Genomic DNA, 13,358 nt, shown 5'->3' with positions numbered 1-13,358 from the left:
GGCATAATTAAATTTGTATTAATTTGCATCACTGTCAATGACATACTTTTATTTTGAAGGCTAACCGTAAAGTCCACTATTGTGGCTAGCTTCACATAGATGGGTCCAATCACCATTAATCAAATAAGAACTGCTTTATAAATTAGGGTTATTTTAGTTGATGACACCTAGCTAATTGAATAGATCATGCTAAACGAGGTTGAAATGTTGTTATATAAAATCAAGAAAATACAATAATTTGTTCAACCGTGTTTAACATTATCTAGTCTAAACATGGCATAATTCCACCAATTGTAACCTTCTGCATCACTTTCATATCTTTTTTTGACACGCAAAGACCCAAACGGCGTTCCATAGTAACCTATGGTAGCGGCACATCCCCTCCCACAACCAGGCAAGCATGAATAGACGACCATAGACAGCCTTCAGCGGACCATACCATTATGACTACAAAATTAGGGATATCATCTCATTTATTTGATTAAATTATATACAAACAAGTTCTACCTTTCTTGGCAACAAATTATTCTCACTTGTATTCTCACGCGAACGAAATGGACATGACACACAGGATATTTTGGACACCCCTACATCGACATAATGGGACATGGCCAGTGGACTGATCATGTGACATTTCCCGTTTCGCCATTTTCTACCGCTACACCAGGGAAGAGGTGGCTTTTTCGGGTGTCGTTCCTGTGCTGCACGAAAGGGCCTTGCAATTGAGTGTTGAGAATCGACAGAAACGTTGACGGTTTTAAAAAGAACGTTAGTGCGCTTTTCCCTGAACGCGTAAGAATGTCGTCAGAAAGTCCCGAATATTCCCCTTTCTTCGCAGTGATGGGAGCCTCTGCGGCTATGGTCTTCAGCGGTAACGTTAACTATCACAACAAACTCGTTCAGTTATATGTCTCATGCCTCGTTCAATCACAAGGGGTGTGTGGGTCGTATTACTCTCGGCCGAAATGTCTACAACTAAGGAATTTTGTGTTGAATATGGAGCGGGCAAGTCAAAAAAGCCAAGAGGATGCGGTTGGTTGTTAGATAACTGGCTATCATTCCTGTCATGTGAGGGGGTAGGTATTCGGAATGGAGATTTCCATCGTAACAGATGACGTTGCCATTGACGTAATAAGCTGGCCAATTTCTATTGATACAGTTTGATGTAGGTATTTCTGTGTTAACTGGAGACATCCAATTCGATACTTTAAATAACGATGGTTGGTAATCGTGTCGACTAGCAACAAGATGCCTATCTGCTAATCAGCTTTCTCACCTGGGCTGCTCAACCACAGATAGAACAATGAGCCAGATGTTTCACCATACATCTGAAGCATCCGGTTGCATTTCCATTCACCACCAAATATGGTTATTTTTATTTTATTTAACCTTTATTTTACAGATGAGCCCAGAATTACATAACTTACACACATCGATGTAAATACAAAATGCAAGCAGAAAGGACATGGTCATAAAAAAAACACATTCATCAGTAATAAGGTCCTCAATCACCCTTCTGAATTGCACCAAAACATTTTGAAGATTGTTTCACAAATAAGGTCAAATCAAATTTCATTTGTCACATGTGCCGGATACAACAAGTGTAGTAGACCTTACAGTGAAATTCTTACAAGCCCTTAACCAACAATGTAGTTTTAAGAAAAGGGGGGGGGGGGAAATAGAACAAATGACAGTAGCGAGCAGCAATAAAATAACAGTAGTCAGGCTATATATTGGGGGTTCTGGTACAGAGTCAATGTGCGGGGGCACCGGTTTGTCGAGGTAATTGAGGTAATATAAACATGTAGGTAGAGGTAAAGTGACTATGTGTAACCGATGTGAAATGGCTAGCTAGTTAGCGGTGGTGCGCGCTAATAGCGTTTCAATCGGTGACGTCACTCGCTTTGAGACCTTGAAGTAGTCGTTCCCCTTGCTCTGCAAGGGCCGCGGCTTTTGTGGAGCGATGAGTAACGATGCTTCGTGGGTGACTGTTGTTGTGTGCAGAGGGTCCCTGTTTCGCGCCCGGGTCTGGGCGAGGGGACGGACTAAAGTTAAACTGTTACATATGCATGGATAATTAACAGATTAGCAGCAGCGTAAAACTGGGGGGTGGGTTTGGGACAATGCAAATAGTCCCGGTAGCCATTTGATTAACTGTTCAAGAGTCTTTTGACTTGGGGGTAGAAGCTGCATTACTTTTTTGACCAAGACTTGGTGCTCCAGTACCGCTTGCCGTGTGGTAGCAGAGAGAACAGTCTATGGCTATGGTGGCTGGAGTCCTTGGCAATTTTTTGGGCCTTCCTCTGACACCGCCTGGTATAGAGGTCCTGAATGGCAGGAAGCTTGACCCCAGTGATGTACTACACTTTGAAGTGCCTTGCGGTCGGAGGCCGAGCAGTTGCCATACCAGGCAGTGATGCAACCAGTCAGAATGCTCTCGATGGTGCAGCTGTAGAACCTTTTGAGGATCTGAGGACCAATGCCAAATCTTTTCAGTCTCCTGAGGGGGAATAGGTTTTGTCGTGCCCTCTTCACGACTGTGTTGGTGTGCTTGGACCATGTTAGTTTGTTGATGATGTGGACACCATGGAACTTGACGCTCTCATCCTGCTCCAGTACAGCCCCGTCGATGAGAATGGGGGCGTGCTCGGTCCTTCTTTTCCTGTAGTCCACAATCATCTCCTTTGTCTTGATCACGTTGAGGGAGAGGTTGTTGTCCTGGCACCACACGGCCAGGTCTCTGACCTCCTCCCTATAGGCTGTCTCGTTGTCAGTGATCAGGCTTACCACTGTTGTGTCACCTGCAAACTTGTTGACGATGTTGGAGTCTTGCTTGGCCAATTGTAACACACAAACTGTACCTTTAAAAAAAAATGTTTTAACCTTTATTTAACCAGGTAGGCACGTTGAGAACAAGTTCTCATTTACAATTGCGACCTGGACAAGATAAAGCCAAGCAGTTCGACACATACAACAACACAGAGTAAAACAAACATACAGTCAATAATACAGTAGAAAAATAAGTCTATATACAATGTGTGCAAATGAGGTGAGATAAGGGAGGTAAAGGCAAAAACAAAGGCCATGGTGGCGAAGTAAATACAATATAGCAAGTAAAACACTGGAATGGTAGATCTCCCGTCATATGATGAACTAGTTTCATGGTGGATATTGCCTAACGCATGATTTCAGACCATGTTCATGGAAATCAACTTAAGTTATTTCAGGTAGCACACAAACTGTGTCTCCTGTTGCATGCAGCACTAGTTGCATGGTCGATATTGACTAAAACATGATTTTAGAATGTTTATTTGCAACTCAGTGTCTCCCTTCAAATACTAAACTAGTGGAATTGTGGGTGTTGCCTAACAATTGATTTTAGACCATTTTCATGGAAATTAGCTTAAGTTATTTCAGGATAGACAAACAATTGTAACACAAACTGTGTCTACCGACATATGCTGAACGAGTTGCATTGTGGATATTGCCTTTCACATGATTTTAGACAATGTTCATTGTTTCCCTATTACACTGAGGGGTTATCAAAAGGAAGAGAGCATGAAAGATTTTTCAAATCTATTGAACTATTGTCATTCGCAATGGATGTTAAACAGACTGTTTGAGGTGGTGAAAACATTACTTTGAGAAGCTCCACAGCTCATTAATGGTGGTGCGTTAAGTCAATCAGAAATACTATCAGATACCCAAGGCTCTTGATCCAGGAGGGGATTCTCTGCTGTTATGTCTAACTAGCTACTAAATTTGCAAACCAAATGCACAACGGCAGAGCATTTAGCACATTTTAGACAGTTCAGTTGATATAAGATATCTAGCTGGCAAACATTTAGTTGTGAATTCCATACTGTAACTCAATCACCTGCCGCGTGCTACACAACAGTGAGTGACTCACAAGGCTCCGGTCTCTCGTCGTTGTGTGCTTGTAAACAACCACCACGTGACTACATGTAAGCTTCACAATGAAATATTATGTGACGGATGTTCTTCATCTCCTAACGTTTTGCAAAAGTTGACTGCGGTATTTACTTAAGTAGCTACAAATATTCAAATGTATAAATAGTTTCAATGGTATTGACACAGTAAGACTGAGTGACTGACAAGCCATCTTCTAATGCAACACCTGACTAGCCATATTCAATCAATAGCCTAGATGGTGCTAAAGTCATTCGAGTTAGGGTACCCTCTTCATTTGATCAGATCTGTCTCATTCATTTCCTCTGAGTTGGTAGAGCATGGCGCTTGCAATGCCAGGGTTGTAGGTTCGCTTCCCACGGGTGGCCAGTACGAAAAAGTATGAAAATGTATCTACTCACTAGTGTAAGTCACTCTGGATAATGTAAATGTAAACTACAACGCTTTATTTGTCAAGGTCAGCGATTTAAATATTGTAGCATTAACTGAAAAAAAGGCCTCTATAAGACTACACCAGAGATGGTTCATAACGTTGCCCTTCTGTCGCGTTCAAAACAACTGGGAACTCTGAAATCTCCGACTTCCAAGCATTCAAGACAACTGTGAACTCTTAAAAATAATTTTGGAACGGTCATCCAACTCGGAATTCCAAGGCGTTTTTCTAGAGCTCCGACTTTCCGAGATAATGTTTTCACCATGTTCATTTCTGAGTTCCCAGTTGTCTTGAAAGCACCTTTCATACTGGCTTTGACTCCACTCTCCAGAACCAGTCATTCACCCGCAGTCATATGACTCACAAGTTTAGACAGCCAGGGACTTTCCACCCACGCATACCACGCCTGAACTGTGTGCGCGCGGTGAAGATAAAGATGACTTTCGCAAGCGGTTTCAAAGACAGCTGAATGTGGATAGCTTAGCCTCAGAGCCTTCATGAGCAAAAGATTTCTATAACTAACCCAAGATAAGACCACATCCTGTTGTTTCCAATGGGAGAAAATTAATCAGTGGGTAGAACAAGCAAGGAGGTGGGCAGAGCCAAGCATGAGTTAGGGAGATCCTATTGGCACATTCTAGCATGTATTTGCATATTTCTGTTATGGAATGCATACTCTGAAGTGAACATGTGAAACAACTCAATTCGCCCTTGCACTCCTAAACAACGCATTTTTTTTAAACTGGCAAAGGGTAAACCTCTACAAAACGTAAGTCCACTGTTCATAACATTATAGTGTGACGAACAGAAAGCTGTATTGAGATCAAATGTTTCATCAATGAGAAAATTAGCAGGAAGTCGTCCAACATCCATCTTCTCCCTCTGCCCGCCACTGGGCTTCCTTTCATAATTTTAGGACGTTAAAGGATGTTGCTCTAGGTGGTCAGTCCACCTCACAGGAGCAACATAACAGCCACAAACTCCCTGAGGCAAATCAGGCGCACCTTTAGACCTGCATTCGGTGGCGCCACACAGACTGGCGAACAGTCAGCAACACTGCCCCCCCACACCACTTCTTTCCCAAGAACTGCATGCAGATACACTGAGCTATGCCCAAGCCGTACGCAGTCTGAGAGGCCCTATGCAGAGTTTGGAGCGTCGCCGGTCACACTACCCTCTTCAATTCTCCCTACAACCTCCCTCCCATGCTACCAGACCAGGCAAAGCTCTATCAGCAAAGCTCTACCAGACCTGGCACATCACAGCCCAGCTCTACACAGCTACGACCACTACCCTAGGGTCTAGAAAAACACTGTTGAGGGTAGTGCACCACATGATGCAGTCCACACCATGTATCATTCACATCATCAGCCCTCATATGCTGAAAGTTTGGAGCTTCGCCAGCCACACTGCCCTCCTCAATTCTCCCCACAACCTCCCTCCCAGGCTAGTTTAAGTTACCCTCCCTACTCCCATCCCCAGGACAGGCCTGGGACACTCCTCCCCCCCATTGCAGTCCCAACCCTGCAACAGGATCCACACCGCCTCCTGTGAATACCCAGAATGGAGAAATGGCAGCCACCGATCCCCTGCAGCAGCTCCACTCCCTTGGCGGGAGCTTCATCAGGGTGGACTGTGCTCTGCCAACACTGCTCTCCCAGTTCCCACCCCAGCCACTACAGCCAGCAACTTGAGGGAGGTCTGTCAAATGTGCAGTCTACTCTGCTCTCAGCTGGTCGGCAAGGGACCTCTGCAGAGTCTCAGCTCACTCAAAAAATAGCTGCAGATGACCTTATGCCTGTTAGCTCTTATGGGAATGAGCTTAAAATACCCCCTCTGACTTTAAATCACATATGGGCCTTGGGATAATGCACTTAAATGTGCAAAGTATGATTTCAAAAGGTGACAATTGACATTTTGGGTACAGGACTCGTGTCCTGACACTCTGGTTCTCTCAGAAACATGGTTAAATTGTTCTGTATCTGATAGACATTGAAGTAAATGATTATAATGTATTTAGATGTGACAGATTACAGAAAGGTGTAAGAGTGGACATATGTCAAATTTCATGGCATCCCAATCTTTAAATATTTCTGTTCTCAAGAAATGTAAAAGAGGTGCCCATCAACCAGAATTAGGGCTGACCGCAAATAGTCGACCGGTCGATTGTTTGGTCGACCAAGATTTTTTTTAGTCGAGCAAAGGCAAATATACAGTGCATTTGGAAAGTATTCAGACCCCTTGACTTTTTCCACATTTGTTACGTTAGTCTTATTCTAAAATTAATTAAATAGTTTGCCCCCCCCCCCCCCCCCTCAATACCCCATAATGACAAAGCAAAAAAACATTTACATAAGTATTCAGACCCTTTACGCATTACTTTTTGAAGCACCTTGGGTAGCGATTAACACATGGCACACCTGTATTTGGGGAGTTTCTCCCATTCTTCTCTACAGATCCTCTCAAGCTTTGTCAGGTTGGTTGGGGAGGATCAAAGCACAGCTATTTTCAGGTCTCTCCAGAGATGTTTGATCGGGTTCAAGTCCGGGCTACTCAAGGACATTCAGAGACTTGTCCCAAAGCCACTCCTGTGTTGTCTTGGCTGAGTGCTTAGGGTCGTTGTCCTGTTGGAAGATGAACCTTCGTCCAAGTCTGTGAACCTGAGCAGGTTTTCATCAAGGATCTCTATTTACTTCGCTCCGTTCATCTTTCCCTCGATCCTGACTAGTCTCCCAGTCCCCGCCGCTGAAAAACATCCCACTGAATGATGCTGCCATCACTATGCTTCACCGTAGGGATGGTGCCAGGTTTCCTGCAGACTTGGCATTCAAGCTGAATAATTTCTGTTAATGCATTCAATACAATTATTATTCCAGTCTTTTACTGTTCTCATTGTCAGAGTGGACACGTTGTTTGCAGAGCCCACAAACTATGCTACGCTTGTGAGAAACAAGTATTCGTTTATTTCATTCCATTTAAAAGTTTTGTCAATTTAGTCATTGTCTTTTGTTTGGAGCACTTCTGTCAATGTTGAGTAAGGACGTGCACCTAATTATGCATAGAAGTAGGCTCATAGGCTACCTGGCCTGTGTGCAAATGTAGGTGTCTAATATTTGTTTTGTGCCTGCACCAAACTGTGAGTAGCATCTTTAAGTTACTTGTAAAACTTTGTGCTGGAATGCCTGTCTTGCAAATAGTTTAGGTCAGAGACTGTATAAAATGTCTGCATTGCGCTTGTTAGTATTAGCATTCTCATGTACTTCTGATTAATCTGTGGGGTTTGAAAATAGCGCCCCTTGTTTTCAGTGACGATATTACCGTATATCCCAGTATGGCACGAGGTCGTTATGACAATCTGGAAACCGCCCAAACCCAGAATGCCCCACACTGATATTTGTGGAGATGTGAGAATAGGCTACATGGATAATTAAAGTACTGTGATAGGCTGGTTAAACCGAGTGGCGCAGTGGTCTAAGAGACTGCATCTCAGTGCTAGAGGCGTCATTACAGACAACCTGGTTCAAATTCAGACTATCACAACCGGCCGTGATTGGGAGTCCCATAGGGCGTCGTCCGAGTTTGGCCAGTGTAGGCCGTCATTGTAAATAAGAATTTGTTCTTACCTGACTTGCCTAGTTAAATACCAGACTGGCCTCGCCCTTTGGCATTTTTTCACTTCAGTTTGGCTAGGCTAGCTCTACTGCTTTCGGGGTTCAGCACTGCATGGCTATGTCCCCATTATCTCTTATTCAGGGAGTAGAATTAACACCTGTCAAATAGATTTTGGCATTGGCGGGTCAAATTCAGCACCGACGTTGGCAGGTGGTCAGTCTCCACAGTGTGAGCATTTTCACTTGTGTTTGTGAATAGAAATAGTAAAGTATGATCACATTTATGGAAACATTTATTCTGCAGTAGCTATTTTCAAAGTATTTCTGCAGTTTTGTTTCATAGCTGGTAAATTAATTGCATAAAGTCAAAGAACTACAAAACGTATAGCCTATCCCACCTTGCGCTTCAACACTGCATGTGAAGAGCTGAGTTGAAAGATTAATTTTTAGAAGCGTTGCACACGCATAAGTTGGCCTAATTTACTTGAAAAAAAAGTAGACTGAAGTGAGACTTTGTCCTTGTCTCTTGGCTATTTACACTGAACAAAAATATGAATGCAATGTTTTGGTCCCATGTTTCATGAGCTGAAATACAAGATCCCAAATGTTCCATATGCACAAAAAGCTTATTTCTCTCAAATTTGCTACCCAAATGTGTTCACGTCCCTGTTAGTGGGAGGCCACTCTAAAATGTTCAGTTTTGTCACACAACACAATGCCACAGATGTCTCAGGTTTTGAGGGAGCGTGTAATTGGCATGCTGACTGCAGGAATGTCCAGCAGAGCAGTGGCCAGATAATTTCATGTTAATTTCTCTACCATAAGAATTTCTTTTACCCCCTTTTTCTCCCCAATTTTGTGATATCCAATTACGATCTTGTCTCATCGCTGCAAAGGTCGAGTCATACGTCCTCCGAAATATGACCCGCCAAACTGCGCTCCTTAACACCCGCCAGCTTAACCCGGAAGCCAGCCGCACCAATGTGTCGGAGGAAACACTGTTCAACTGATGACCGAAGTGGCGGGCCAGGTGCATGCAGGCTTACAAGGAGTCAAGTAAAGCCCCCCCCCCCCCCCCAGCCAAACCCTCCCCTAACCCGGACAACGATGGGCCAATTATGCTATGCCCCTCCATATGGGACTCTCGGTTGTGACACAGCCTGGGAACGAACCCGGGTCTGTAGTGACGCCTCAAGCGTTGCGACGCAGTGCCTTAGACCGCTGTTCCACTCGAGAGACCACTGAGGAGTATTTATGTCTGTAATAAATAACTTTTTGTGGGGAAAAACTAATTCTGACAGGCTGGGCCTGGCTCTCCAGTGGGTGGGCCTATGCCCTCCGAGGCTCCCCTGCCCAGTCATGTGAAATCCATAAATTAGGACCTAATTTATTTATTTCAATCGGCTGATTTCCTTCTATGATCTGTAACTCAGTAAAATGTTTGAAATTGTTGCAGTTTTATATTTTTGTTCAGTATACGTCTTTCCCATGCCACCATCATGACTATGCTTTTTTTTTGTTTTGTTTGTGGGACGTAATGAACAAGTGTACACTTCAGGAGAAAGGAGACACACACCATGTCTTTCTCTGGCTACATCCTGGAGTCTTTCTCTCCGTGGCTCTTTTTTAAAATAGTTAATACCTTAAATCCTTGCATCCTCTCTCCTCACTGAAAGAACTGACCAAGGGAAAGCCATCCTAATGTTTTCACCATAGTTTTCACCATGATGTTTATACCTGTCAATACCTTAAGCAATTAAGGCAGCCATATAGGCTCTCATGAATTTTGGAACCTTTGCAATCACAGAAAGGTGTGAGCCTCAATAGTTAAAGGGATAGTTCAGGATGTTGGCAATGAAGCCCTTTATCTACTTCCCCAGAGTCAGATGAACTCGTGGATAACATTTTCTTTATGTTTCTGCGTTCAGTTTGACGCGAGTTGTTAACTAGCTTTAACACAATTGGTAACTAGATTTAGTGCAACGACTGGAATGACTGTTCCCATAGACTTCCAGTCATTGCACTAACACTAGTTAGCATTGGCTCGTGAATGTACCTTTAACTAACTTCATACTGGACGCAGAGACATACAAATGGTATCCACAAGTTCATCTGACTCTGGGGAAGTAGATAAAGGACTGCGTTGCCAAAATCACAAACTATCCCATTAGACACACACAAACTCCGCTACCTCTTTCTCCACCTTGCACAAACTCCTGAAACCATTGTGATGGGCATTACCATTGTGCTAATGCATTTGTTGATCTATTAAGTTCTCTTCATAGATGTAAAGATTTAAGATGTTTTTCCTAGAGCTACAAAGCATGGAAAGGGAAGCTTACCTGTGATGAAAATGGGCTTTGATCAACAAGCGCAGACACTACTGTCAAACTCAATTGGTTTTAATACCCACACGCTCTATAACAATCTAATCTCTCATTCTCATGTTTTTTTTTACTTGAAACAATTGTGTTCTGTTGACAAAAGAGGATGGTCTTGGAGTTCTGTCTTTTTGAAATTCTAAATTCTCCTTCTCCTCCAGCGTTGGGGGCGGCCTATGGCACAGCTAAGAGCGGCACAGGCATCGCTGCCATGTCGGTGATGCGGCCGGAGCTCATCATGAAGTCCATCATTCCTGTGGTCATGGCAGGTATCATCGCCATCTACGGGCTGGTGGTGGCGGTGCTCATCGCCAACAACATTTCAGAGAAAGTCACCCTCTACAAGTAAGAGCTCAGAAATTGCAGACGCTAGTTACCCATTCTCAAGTCTACCGCTAGGCACTGCATGTCTGAAGCGATCTGATTGGTAGTAATATGGTATTGGCTCTACTTGATAGGATTGGTGGATTTTTCACCATTGTTTTTCAGAAGTGTTAGCGATGTACTACATCTGTAAACTGATGGTCAGCAATCTCTTTGGGATGCTTTGACTGCAATTGTTTTAAATAAATCTTCCTCTCCCTCCCCATCTCTTTCTTCCTCTCTCCAACCCATCTCCATCCCTCCTCTCTTTCTACCCTCTCCATCTCGCTCTATCCCTCACCTCTCTCTCATGTAGGAGTTTCCTCCACCTGGGTGCTGGGCTGAGCGTGGGGCTGAGTGGGCTGGCGGCTGGTTTTGCCATCGGCATTGTGGGCGACGCAGGCGTTCGGGGCACAGCTCAGCAGCCCAGGCTCTTCGTGGGCATGATCCTCATCCTGATCTTCGCAGAAGTCCTAGGGCTCTACGGTCTTATCGTGGCTCTCATCCTCTCCACAAAATAGAGAAAGAAAGAAAAGAACAGTCCTTCTGTCCATCCATCCGTGTACGTTGAGTCAACGCTACGTCATCCATTCCATATATAAACTAAGAAATAAAGAACAAATTGTAGAGCATGCCTTTACGCCCGGTTCCAAATCAACTCCCTTTAGCCACTTCTTTCCTCGTGACACTACTTGATGGTCCTTTGTAGATCTAATAGGTTTGAATAAGTGTTAGCAATATGGTAATAGTAAAGCCACATACCTACCCCCTACCTATATTGCTTATTCATGCCTGTCAGATCTACGAGGGAGGCATCTTGAGGTGTTATGGGCTGTGTCCCAAATGGCACCATATTCTCTACATAGTGCTCTGGTCAAAAGTAGTGCATTCCATAGGGAATAGTGTGTGATTTGGGACAAAGGCATGGGGTTGGTTTGGGATTGGGCGGGAAGCGAAAAGCGTCCTCATCACTTTTCCTGTACAGTCGTCCTTGAGTCCAGTAGTCAACCCCTTGTAAATGCGCTATGTAAATGTAGTGACGCGTTCGTCCTGTACGTGCTTGAGTATCAGTTTACCTCCTTCCTCCCAATTTCCTTTAATTTGTGTGTCTGCTAAATGGCTTTTATTATTATTCCTTCGTTTTTTTCTGAAGAACTGACTGGACAAATCATTTTCATTTTATCTGGGGACCATTTTCACATTAAAGGACCAAACTAATACGAGGACATGGATAACTATTTTTTGGTTTGGTTGTTTTTTCACTAATTATTTATGAAGATTTTGAGATGTTAATAAAACTGTTTAAATGGAACAAAGTGTTTATCGAGTTCCCAATGATAGAGAGAGAGATATCTGTGTATAGCTAGATGAATTGCACTGTGGGTAATTGTTTGAAGTTCTTGGAGTTCCTCTGGATGCATGTATCCAGTTGTTACTATGGAGACTGTTTCTGATGTCCAGATGTGGGAGTTAACTGTGTGTTTGTTTATGGCAGCGGGCATGTAAAAGTGTGTGGGGCATGTGAACGTGTGTGTTTTAACTCGAATACATCATTCTCAACTCTCATTCTCACCGTTGACCTGTAGTACTGGGGTGTAATCATTACTCCAAATGAAACTAAACGGAAACCGTTGGGTTCGTAAACAGTTTCCGTTGCAAGACGTAATGAATAAACCCCAGCTGTGTGGTTGCAGATGCTCACTGTCTGGCCTCGTCTAATTTCCAATTAAATGTCAACCTCCAAATCATGTATTTTCTTGCATTATTTAATGATTTTCTGTAGCGATGTTAGAATGGAAGAATAGCTTGCTCTTTATCCAATTGCACTGAAATTGTATATTCACTTCTATTCTAGTACTCAACCCAGAAGCAGCACAGGGTCAATTGTGTAGCAGTACCTCTGGAGCAGTTTTCTTTTTTTGGGGGGTGGGGGGGTTCAATGCGTTGCTCAAGGGTTCAATGGCAGCACTATAGATGCCGGCTCAGTTGCACTCGAATTCTCCCGTCAGCCTTATGTGAATAGTTCCAGCAACAAGCAAGTGGTGATGTCTATGAAATTGATCCTATATGGGCTGTGGTGTAGGAATGTTAAGCCATGTTCATGTTTATATAGCAGCACTATAAATAACAGCATTCACAATCTTCACATGTGCAACTTTGCTATTAGTTGGAGGGAAGAAAAATCCCACATGGCAGCAGTTGGTTTGACAAAGTATTGTTTGTCTGTTGCCGGAAAGTAGGTCATGATAGTCTGACAGTACAGTATGAACACAGAACAATGAGTCAGATATTTCACCAGATGTATTAATGTGAAGCATCCAGTTGGCGTTTCCTCTCACTGCCAAATATGGTAATGAGGAAGCCCAGTAGGAGAAGGTGGAGCGAGATGGATTTTGGCCGAAATTCTGCACATTTTGTCATTGATGAAACATTTGGTCGCCATACAGTTTTCTGTTTCCAAAACAAAACTGCGTTTTGTTGACTTTACCCTTTGCCAAAGTTTTTAAAAAATAGCGTTGTTTAGGAGTGCAAGGGCGAATTGAGTTACTGCACACGCGCACTTCAGAGTGTGCGTTCCCTAACGGAAATAAATGCTAGAACACGCCAATAGGATTTCCATAGCTGGTGCTTGGCTCTGCC

General features: G+C 43.4%; 1 protein-coding gene across 1 annotated transcript; it reads left to right on the top strand.

The window, feature by feature from the left end:
• Positions 1-525: 525 nt before the first annotated feature.
• Positions 526-12,463, top strand: LOC139578814 (V-type proton ATPase 16 kDa proteolipid subunit c-like). Its single transcript, XM_071406866.1, has 3 exons — positions 526-871; positions 10,517-10,700; positions 11,035-12,463. Exons 1-3 carry the CDS (start codon positions 799-801, stop codon positions 11,237-11,239), a joined length of 462 nt encoding a protein of 153 aa, XP_071262967.1. The 5' UTR covers positions 526-798; the 3' UTR covers positions 11,240-12,463.
• Positions 12,464-13,358: the final 895 nt, after the last annotated feature.

This window comes from Salvelinus alpinus, chromosome 6 (genome assembly GCF_045679555.1).
Source record: "Salvelinus alpinus chromosome 6, SLU_Salpinus.1, whole genome shotgun sequence".
Taxonomy (NCBI): Eukaryota; Metazoa; Chordata; class Actinopteri; order Salmoniformes; family Salmonidae; genus Salvelinus; species Salvelinus alpinus.
Note: the sequence above shows the minus strand (reverse complement) of the source record. Positions and strands in the feature narration are given on the sequence as shown.